General features: G+C 48.5%; 1 protein-coding gene across 1 annotated transcript in view; it reads left to right on the top strand.

Moving 5' to 3' along the window:
- Positions 1–10585: 10585 nt before the first annotated feature.
- The window catches only part of LOC126457540 (carbonyl reductase [NADPH] 1-like), a 79761-nt gene continuing 79642 nt past the window's right edge, over positions 10586–10704 (top strand). Inside the window, exon 1 of the mRNA XM_050093927.1 lies at positions 10586–10675. Coding sequence (XP_049949884.1) covers positions 10661–10675 — 15 coding nt within the window. The 5' untranslated portion in view covers positions 10586–10660. The remainder of the gene's footprint in view (positions 10676–10704) is intronic.

Genomic DNA, 10704 nt, shown 5'->3' with positions numbered 1-10704 from the left:
CGTGGTTTTTGATCAAGAAGACGATTTGCAAGGCACAAGAACATCACATTCGATAACAGAAACATGTCAGAGGCAGATGCACCCGCAGTCTCAAGACTGCTAACACCATTCTGGCTCCACATCGCAACATTATGATTTGCGCAAGCTGAGAGGCTTCCTTTGTGCCATTGTGACGTCTGATTCCATCAAGCTTGCTTTGGTAGCTAGTCAATTGGATCATCGATATGCTGCCGAAGTGCAAGATATTATAGCTTCACCATCCAACACAGAAGTGTACTGAAACTCAAGATTAGTAGGCCAGGTATCGGAATCACCAAAAGAGAGAGTGCGACGATTGCTAACACTAGAGGAAATTGGGGTCAAGAAACCGTCACTTGAAGAGTAAGGTCGACGCATGTAGAGTTCCAGACAAACTAGTTCATACCTTGTGGGGCAGTAGATTACTGGCTCAAGTGAAAGCTATTGTTGTGCCACAGATGGATATGCTGCTCGACGCCGAAGCCGATCTGGCTGGCTGTATTCAAGAAGCAATTATGCCTAACTCCTGCTCTGACCCAGCGATGGCGTGTAACAGCACATTGATGGGAACCAGACTCAACTATGAAAGTCTACTGAACAAAGTTGAGGCACTGAACAAATAGCTAAATGACAGCTTCTGGAGCAGGGTCGACGCTCCCAGTAAAGAGATGAGTGAGCTAGTCACTGGCCATAACTTTAGAGAACAGTCCCATTAGAGAGTCGCACTTCATCAAACGCACCCCTCTCTGGTAAGTCAGAGTCAGCGAGCTTTTGTTGATTTCAACAGCGATTTGGAGACCAAACAACAGATTTAAACTTCCATGTGAGTTTGTCAGCATCAGGTCATCCCTCTGAATGGTCACTCATGATGGATTGCAAGTCAGGGCGAGAGTTTTTGATAGATGCGAGATCTAATAGCAGCATTCTGCTGCAGGACAAGCTACACAAGTACTGTCCAACCACCATATTGTCAGCCGCTAACTGTTCTGTTGTCATGATGTACAGCATGTAGCACTTGCGACTGTATCTAGGACTGAGGCGTGATTTGTTATGGGACTTCGTAATGGCAGTGTGATGGAGCCTATCATTGGCGCAGATGACTTGGTGCATTATCGTCTGATTCCCGAATGTCGACAATGCTTGGCTACTGGACACCATCAATGGGCTGTCCACCATTGGGTTCCAGCATCACGCAACTGCATTTGATATAGTGACACAGACGACAGGACATCGGTATGCAAAGCTACTCAACCAGTTCTCTGCTCTCAAATCGCCTCCAGGGGCTCCGCAACAGATACGTCATGATACTTTAATGCTGCACCAGGCCCTCCAATTTCACGCAGGCCCAGCTAAATCAGAGTTTGACATTATGCTAACCGAGGGCATCATCCGCCCATCTAGAGGGTCATGCTCATTGCCTTTGCATTTGGTCCCAAAAAAGAATGGTATGTGGCGACTCCTGTACTTTAAACACGAGAATGACCCCAGACCGTTATCTGGCGCATCTACTACGACACTATAACCAAGCATTGTGTGAGGAACAGGTATTTAGCATGTTAGATTTTGCCAAAGTATTCATGCAAATCCCAGTTTCTGAGAAAGACATACCAAGCATGACTATTATAACACATTTTGGTTTGTTTGAAAGCTTATTCATGGTTTTAAGCCTAAGAAACACTGCGCAAATACGGCGGTAACTGATTGATTCAGTGGTACAAGGATTACCATGTTGTTCCACCTACCTATGACGTACTCATACTCTCAACAATGCAAGAGAAACATGAGTGGAACCTCACAGAAGTTTTTGAGTGCCTTCACTTTAGGGCATTGTTTTGAGTGTCTCTAAGTGTATGTTTGGACAATTGGAGATAACATTTTCTGGGCCACCTTATTTTGTCAGCAGGATCACGCCCTTTGCCTGAGGAAGTTGAAGCCATTTTGAATACTCCTCTCTCACAGACAGCCAAAGAATTACACAGACTCCTTGGAGTGCTCGATTTCTACCACTGCCATCTGCCACATGCAAGCAGAACTTCAAGAACCAACTACAGTAGCTCTGGCTGGTCTGAAAACAAAAGTCAGGGCATTTGTGCAGTGGTCACAATCAATGACACATGCATATGAGGCCGGCAAGAAGAACATAGCTGAGGCCACGTTTCTCACTCATTCTGCTGCAGATGCATCCTGTGTGCTAGTGGATGATACTAGCTAGGTAGCCATTGGTGCAGCATTGCAACAATATGTCAATGAGGCCTGGCAGCCCCTCACTTTTTTTCTCAGAATTTGTCTCCAGTCCAGCAAGAATGTAGTGCATTTGACTGAGAATTGTTAGCAATCTGTGCAGCTGTGAAATATTTCTGTCCCCTGCTGAAGGCAAGAGTATTCGCAATCTACACTGACCATAAACCTCTAACCTTCGCCTTCTACCAGAACAACAACAAATGCTCTCCGAAACAGTTTGTGGTTATCACGTATCGTAAGTCAGTTATAACACACTTTAGACATTGTAAATGCATTTATTAGACACTGAAGTAAGCGAGAACAACATGGCAGTACAAAAGTTGCGCGCTGAGAGAATATAGTACACAAGCCCCAAAGAAATCATAGTCAAAGGTAGGACGCTCTACGCCACAGGGGCCACAGAGCCCCCTCCCGGCAGTGCAGAGCATGGAGGAAGGAAGCTACGTCACCCAAACTCATAATCGTCGTGCCAGCGCTGCGGTTGAAGACGGCAGCCGGCGCGGAAAGTATGCGCGTCGAAAACTGCATTGCACGAGTCCCGTGTGGCCAACTGCTGTGTAAGCGGCGGGACGTTGCTCAAAGTCAGGTCCGCAGTGTCAGGAGGCGGAGCGGCAACGACGGCAGGCAGATCAGAAGCGTCAGAATGCAGGTGGGAGAGGGACAACACCGGCTTTAAGCAGTTAACACACACAGTCTGTGGTCGTCCATTTAGATTAATTATGAACATATTCACACCTCGTTGTAACATGTGATGAGGGCCTGAATAAGACGGTTGCAAGGCCGCTCTCACAGTCACCGTGCAGCATCAAAATTCACATGACGCAAGGTCCAAGGACGAACACTGGCAGGGTGGAATGAGGGTGTGGCGGGGGGGGGGGGGGGGGGGGAGTGCACAGGCATGTGACATGCACACAAACCTGTTCAACAAGGGCTGGAAGGTCCATAGTATCATCCGACGGTGCATCCTCCACGAACTCTGCCGTAAGGAGGAGGGGGTCTCTGTATAGAATCTCAGCCAATTATGCGTTCAAGTCTTCTTCGTGGGCCACAGGGATGCCAAGCAAGACCCAAGGGAGGGCCTCAGACCATAACCTGCCGCGGCACGTAAGTGTGGCCTTGAGAGTTCTGTGCTACTGCTCGACCAGGTCATTCGCCTTTGTGTGGTAGGCCATGGTGCGGAATTTAGTAACACCTCAGAGCTCGCACAGTCGAGCAAAGAGCGCGGATTCGAACTGTCGTTGCTGATCCGTCATAAGGGAAACAGGGCAGCCGAACTGAGCGATCCACGCAGATACGAAAGAGCGAGCCATGGTCTCGGCTGTGATGTCGATGAGAGAGACCGCCTCGACCCAGTGGGTTACACAGTCGATGATTGATAATATGTATCTGTACCTCTCAGAAGGGAAAAGTGGACCAACCATGTCGCTGTGGACGTGCAGAAGGCGACCTCTTGGAACATCGAAATTTCCTAATAGAGGCTTAGCATGCCAGCCGACCTTGCTATGCTGGCATGGGATGCACATGCTGGTCCAAGTGCAGCAGCTGTGCTTCACGCTGGGCCAGACGAAGCATTCAGTAACCAGCCCCGTCGTGGCCCGTGTTCCAGGGTGGGCCAAGTTGTGTAAAGCATTAAAGAAACTGTGCCAAAGAGCGGAGGGTACCAAGGGATGGGGAGTGCCTGTAGAGACATCGCAAAGGACTGGATTTGTCGACTTATGTAGGACATGAGCTTGGACAGCAAGCGATGAATCATTGTCCGAAACTAATCGCTGCATATTGATGTCTTCAGCCTGAAGTCAGGCGAGCTCATCCGAGTTCAACAGTGCGGTTTTGCACACAGATGCGATTCTCCGTGCCGTGGATATAGCGTGTATCAGAAGAGTGCTGACAGATTTAGCCCATATGGCGCAAACATCTCTGCAGAAGGTTCTTAGCCGGGTTATGAATAGCATTCACGAGAGGCTAGTAAACTATAACATTTGGGTTGCATTCAAAAAGTATTGATATAATCAATCAACCTGCTTGTATTCCGATTATATCATAAACGGTCGCCCCTCAAGGTCACTACGGAAGTGTATAATCGCTTTGTACACTGTGAGAAGCTCACGGTCGAAAGCCGACCACTTACACTGACTCTTAGTCAGTTTCTTGGGAAAGAAGCGGAGTGGTTTGGTGGAGTCGGCGATGTGCTGTTGTAAACAGCACCCTCAGCTGAGTCACTGGCATCAGTCATGATCAAAACACGGGCCTCAGGGACAGGCTGGGAGAGTGTGATCGCTTTGGCGAGTGCAGTTTAAAGATTACCAAATGCATCGGTCATGGGTTTGGCCCAGTCCAACATCCATCTCCCCGTGGTGTTTTTCTGGAGATGGCGTTGGTGAGGTCCAATTGGACAGAGGCAGCCTGGGGGATATTGTGGCGATAAAAGTTTGCCATACACAGAAAACGAAGGAGTTGAGCATAATCTTCAGGAAGAGGGTGATCAAGTATGGTTTCGACGGTCGGCGGATGTCGGCAGAGACAGTATGGCCTAGGAATGTAATCAATGTGGAACTGAATAAAGGTTTGTCATGGTTGATCACCACGCCATTGGCAGCAAGGGCTGAACGGACTGCGTCGAGGTGGACTTGAATCACCTTAGGAGAGGAGGAAAAGATCCGTATGTCATCCAAGTAAACGTAAGCAAATGGCAGAGGTAGCAAAATGGAATCAATGAACTACTGCCACATCTGTGCAGCATTTTTCAACCCAAAAGGCATGTAGCAGTATTCAAATAGGCCAAAGGGTGTGATGATGGCCGTCTTCGGAATATCCAGCAGATGCATAGGGATTTCATAGTATGTCTTCGAACAGTCTAAAACAGAGAAGAACTTAGAAGCATGTAGTAATTGCGTGAAATCCTGGATATGAGGAGTGGGATAGTTATCGATAGTTGTGTGAACATCAAGGGTCCTGTAGTCCCCACACATGCATAAGGAGCCATTCTTTTTAGGAACAAGTTGGATGGGTGAAGACTAGTTGCTATCGGAGGGGTGGAGCACGCCTGAAGCCAACAAATTCTGAATGATATCTTTTGCGCATAGAAGTTTGGAAGCGTTACGGCGCCTAGCCTTATAACGTACATTCAAACTGTCTGTGGTGCAAATCCTATGACAAATGCCACTACTGATAGTCGATACCCATGAAGAGAGACCAGCGAGGAGGGGGGCAAGAAGAGGTCCAAATGCAATGGCACTTCGTCCGCAGCTCGTGGTCGTGCGGTAGCGTTCTCGCTTCCCGCGCCCGGGCTCCTGGGTTCGATTCCCGGCGGGGTCAGGGATTTTCTCTGCCTCGTGATGAATGGGTGTTGTGTGATGTCCTTAGGTTAGTTAGGTTTAAGTAGTTCTAAGTTCTAGGGGACTGATGGCCATAGATGTTAAGTCCCATAGTGCTCAGAGCCATTTTTTTAGCAATAGCAGTTCACTGACCTTGCCAGGTCGGGGCGGTGTGGCTGGTGCATTGGCTGTAGTCGATGAAGGAAGGCATGGCACAGAAGCCACGTGGTGTGAGGAATCCCACATACCGTGAACAGGTGCATCTTGGAGATTCGTCTGTGGCAATGGGGAAATGGCAGCTGTTGGTGGAAGGCTCGACACAGGAGCAATGTGGTGAGGAGGTGGTGAGGAGATGCAGTAGGAGCATGTGTTCGTTCACCTTGCTGCGGTTCTGCAGATATGTGACATACTCGTATCATACACCGTATGTGTGACAATTCAGTAGAGGCAGAGGCAATGCGGGTGCATAATGCATCATTCTGGTTGCAAAGTTTGTCAATTTGTGTGCGAACGTCCGACAAATCAGAGAGCCATGTAGTAGTACATTCGAGCACAGATGCACATGTGGAAAGTGCAGCCAAGGAGGCAGAGAGCGAAGTCTTGCTGATCTCGTTTGTGCATGGGACAGTAGAAACAGACGCACGGTGGAGTGTGGTGGTCTGCAGTTCTGGTGAACGTTCGTAATGGTGTAGAAAGTCCAAACCAATCACAGGTTCATCCACGTCAGCAACATGGAAAGTCCAAGGGAATGTGTGGACTGGTGATAGGCGAAGCAACATCTTGATGGAGCCAAGGACCACGATAGGACAATGTTTTGCAATGATCAAAGCGAGGTTAGCAGGTGATAGTATGGTGCCTATGTGCTTGGCCTGGATAACGCTGACGTTGTCGACGAGAAAGCGAGTGCCCGATCACAAGTCCATGATGTAGAGGAGTTGCACCCCTGGAGCGAAAGGTGTGGCATTGGACGTAGGCGTTGTGAAAAATGGTGGCGGGATGTGGCGCCTAAATATGCCTGTCAGAACCATTTAGGTTGGTGCAAGGCATGCGACAGTTGCATGGGGCCTCCCTGTAAGTAACATGGCACTAGCATAGCGGGTCAGCTTGGAGGCGGGGTTGTGAGGAGTGGGAGGGGGCCACAGCTGGCTGTGTCATTGCTGGTGGCTGCTCAGGCTGTTGCTCGAGTGAGATCGGCTAATGTCGGGAGACCGCAGGCAGTACTTCCTGTAGGCCACTAGGTGGCAGCTCCTGACGGGCAGCTGAGGTGCTGAGGTGAGTGTGCTGGCGTCTGCCGGCAGAGTGAGGAACCAAAGGTGCAGGCATGCCAATTGAGGGTGATGGAGATGTCATCCGTGACAGGCGGTGTCGGTGACGAATGAGAGCATAAGCTCGATCGGTCATTCCTAAGCGAACCTCAAGGGCGTCGGCTACGTGAGATAGCAAGTGAAGTTGTAGATCTTAAGGCAATCTGACCATCCACAAAGTCCAAAGCGCACTGTCAGGTAATGCTTGATCATCAATTAATGCATGGAGGTGCCACCAAAGCTGCAAAGGTGTGTAGTCGTTGAGGTGCTCGTCGTGATTAATCTGGTGGATAGCCTCCGCCAGTGGATGAGAAGGCGCTCGATGAGCAGTCCTTTCGCCATCGAATATTTGTGCGAGGTAGGTGGTGGGAGGAGCAGATCACTGATGAGGTCTGAATGAGCATGGAGGTGACACACCAGGCAGACGAAACGTTCATCGTCATCTGAAACACCATGGATGTCTAGTAGGTGATCCACTAATGCGAAACAAGTCTTTGGGTTATCTTTTTGCAAAGCAGGCAGCTTAGGATACTTGCCAGGCAACACATGTTGATGCAGCACTGGCAGACAAAGATCCATGTGTGCTGGGCAGGAAGCCCCCAGCATTGGGAGTGCAGTAGCTGTGGACGGTGTATCACCTGAGGTCTGCGTGGGGGGGCGGACGCATCTAGCACACGGTATGGACTGGGCAGATGCAAAAGTTGGCACAGTGTGTCCCAACTGCCGGCCCGATGATGAACACGGCGCGGGTGTAACGGCCAGTGCTGTTGCAACAGCGGGCAGAATGTGGTCGCGGTGCAGCCACAGGGGGGCTGACCCAGTAACTGGCGCGGGCGGAACGGCCGATACTGTTACGAAAGCAGGCGGAAGGCGATCGTGGTGTAACCATGGAGCGACGGTCGTAGAAAAGTGCGCGTTCGAGGCGATCGGCGTCGCCGAGACGGCCGTGGGGGGAGTGCTGCCAACTAGGTATATAAGAATGAGCAACACCATGCAGAGGAATGTTTGAATCACAGTTCTGGAACCTTTTCGGCACATCACACCAAACCGAAGGCGACTTCATAGCTGAGGGGTAAACCACAACGTCCTTAACTGGGTTATCGTCCACGATGTCACTAGGAGGCGTGCAATGGTTATGTAATGGCCGTTGCTGTGTAGTCACACTTGACGGTGGCCATGCTGGACCGGTTAACGTTAAGTGGCTGCCAACATGGCTGGGCGTATCTTAGATAATCGTTCACTTTTAACCAAACGTGCATTAGGTACACTTGACCACTCATGGTCACAAGCACAGTTAATAGGATGCGTGGCACTAGCACCAAAAGACACTGGTAGATCCATTGTTCTGAAGACAACGTGGGCTGGCACACAGTCCATTAATGATGAAGAGAAGCACAAAATAACTCGAATCACATGACAACGATGTCGGGGACAACACTGTGGTTATTACGTATCGTAGGTCGGTAATAACACACTTTAGTTATCGTAAATGCATTTATTAGACACTGAAGTAAGCGAGAAAAACATGGTAGTACTAACGTTGCGCGCTGAGAGAGCATAGCACACAAGCCCCAAAGAGAACATAGTCAAAACGTCAGCGGCGTCACAAATTTAATCAGCTAGGATTTTTTACGCAGTTTTCCACAGACATTTAAACATGTCTCAGGATTGAACAATATAATGACAGGCTGTTTATCGTGTGTCAGCGCCATCACAAAAATAATCGATCTCACACGCTTGGCTCAAGCACAACAGTCCGGCCAAGAACTCCAAGATTGCCTAAACAATACTACGGCAAACCTGCTGCTAACGCTCATTGATGGACCAGAGACAAACACTAACATGTATTGCAATACCTGCAATCGAAAAACTCGCCTGTTCGTTCAGGCAGAACTGCGCAAAAAACCATTTCATAGCCTCTGCGATTTGTGTCATCCAGGAGTAACATCGACGGCGAAGCTTGTATCTAATCGTTATGTGTAGCCTGGGATACAAAACAACTTCCATCGATGGTCTTGCGCGTGCATGAATTGTCAACACAGGAAAATTTCACGTCACGTTCAAGTACCAGTAGGCAAATTCCCACATCGACCGAGAGGTTCGCCTACATACATGTTGACGTCGTGCGACCGCTATCACCATCAGAAGGTCAACAATAGTTGTTAAACATTGTTGATAGATTCACACACTGGCCAGAGGTATTCCTCTAGATAATGTCTCTGCCGAGACACTACCCATTGGGTTTATATCTAACTGGGTCACTCACTTCAGATATCCACTGCATATAACAACTGACAGAGGATGCAAATTCGAGTCCTATTTGCTTACGTTTTTGCAGTGTGTCACATTACACAATAAGAAGTTATTATCCAGCCAGCAATGATATGATCGAGCAGCTGTACCAGACCCTAAATGCCGTCCTCATGTGTCATGAATAGAAGTGGACGACAGCCCTACCATTACCTCTGTTTGGCCTCCGCATTATAAGCAAGCCAGATCTCGACGCATCCTCTACTGAATTTATCTATGGAGAAACACTACAGTTTCCAGATAGTTTGTCGATCCAGCACCCTGCCGGGACGTATCACAGTCACTGCAGTGCATAGCACATTTGAGAGATCAGATCTCGCACATGCGACCGCAACCAATGTCACGACATGGCATGAAGCAACGTTCGTTCATAAAGAGTTGAAGTGTTGCATCCACATCATACTACGAAACAAGCCCACACTCAAGCCACCACATACTGGACCACACAGTGTAGTAGCAAGACAAAACAATGGACATTTAGGTTAATGGCAAGAGAAACACTGTGTCTATCGACCGAGTTAAACCAGCGCTTGTCTTGGAGAAATGTTTAGATGGTAACATTCCCCATAACCGATAAATGCCAATGTCTGAACAGCCACCTCCTTCAACCCGAGCGACGCAGCTGCAACGTTAGAAGCAGTCCGGGCGCACTGCCTGGCAATTAACGATGACGACGCTCCGCTTCCCAATCGGGGGTGGGGTGAAGGGCGTGTGTGTGGCTTATGGGCGCTCAACATCGAGGTCATCAGCGGGGTTGAAGGGGAGGTGGTCTGCGTGGCGAGAGGCGATCACGCACCTGTCAGGGAGGGATCAGCTGATCGCTTGCCAGTGTCAGCTGAGTTCGCTAGCTGGCCGCTAGGAGCGATGGCTGACATGGTTATTCCTTGCCGTGGCACACGGACGTTCCGTGGTTTTTGAGTTATCTTGTATGTTATTCCGTTGTTGATTATTTACTGAGATTCTCACTCTCTTAGCTTCATCAACGAATTGTTTCCTTCAGTTGTGTTAATTTTATTTTCATGTTTCTTGTGATTACTGTAATTTGGAAGCATACTAATTATTAAAGTAAAGTGCATTGAATGTAGGACTCGCCTGAACGCAGTTATTCCACAATAAGAATATGTAATTAAGCCATAATCCTCACGCACAACGAGACTTGCAATATATTCAAACTACCTCGTGAAAGCTTTCTTACAAAGTTTCAAAAACCAGATTTAAGTGATGCCTGCAGCGATGTGATGTTCGCCAACAGATGCCCAGATCTGTGTGTAGACTGGCCTAAAGTATACTAAAATAAAAATTGGGAAGTCACTGTGTCCCTTGTCCGTGTTGTCTCTTTGGTTCTATTGTTGTCCGTTGTCTCTTTGGTTCTATTTATCTGTAGCTCTATATAGCAACCTTGTATCTGTAGTTACTTTGGTCGTTGGCGGTAAAAGTGTAGTTGAATGCTTTCGGAATAATTTTTTCGATAAAATGAAGGTTGCTGTGGTATGTAAAAGAACAATTTCCATATACAA

The sequence above is a fragment of the Schistocerca serialis genome, chromosome 1 (genome assembly GCF_023864345.2).
Source record: "Schistocerca serialis cubense isolate TAMUIC-IGC-003099 chromosome 1, iqSchSeri2.2, whole genome shotgun sequence".
Classification (NCBI taxonomy): Eukaryota; Metazoa; Arthropoda; class Insecta; order Orthoptera; family Acrididae; genus Schistocerca; species Schistocerca serialis.
Note: the sequence above shows the minus strand (reverse complement) of the source record. Positions and strands in the feature narration are given on the sequence as shown.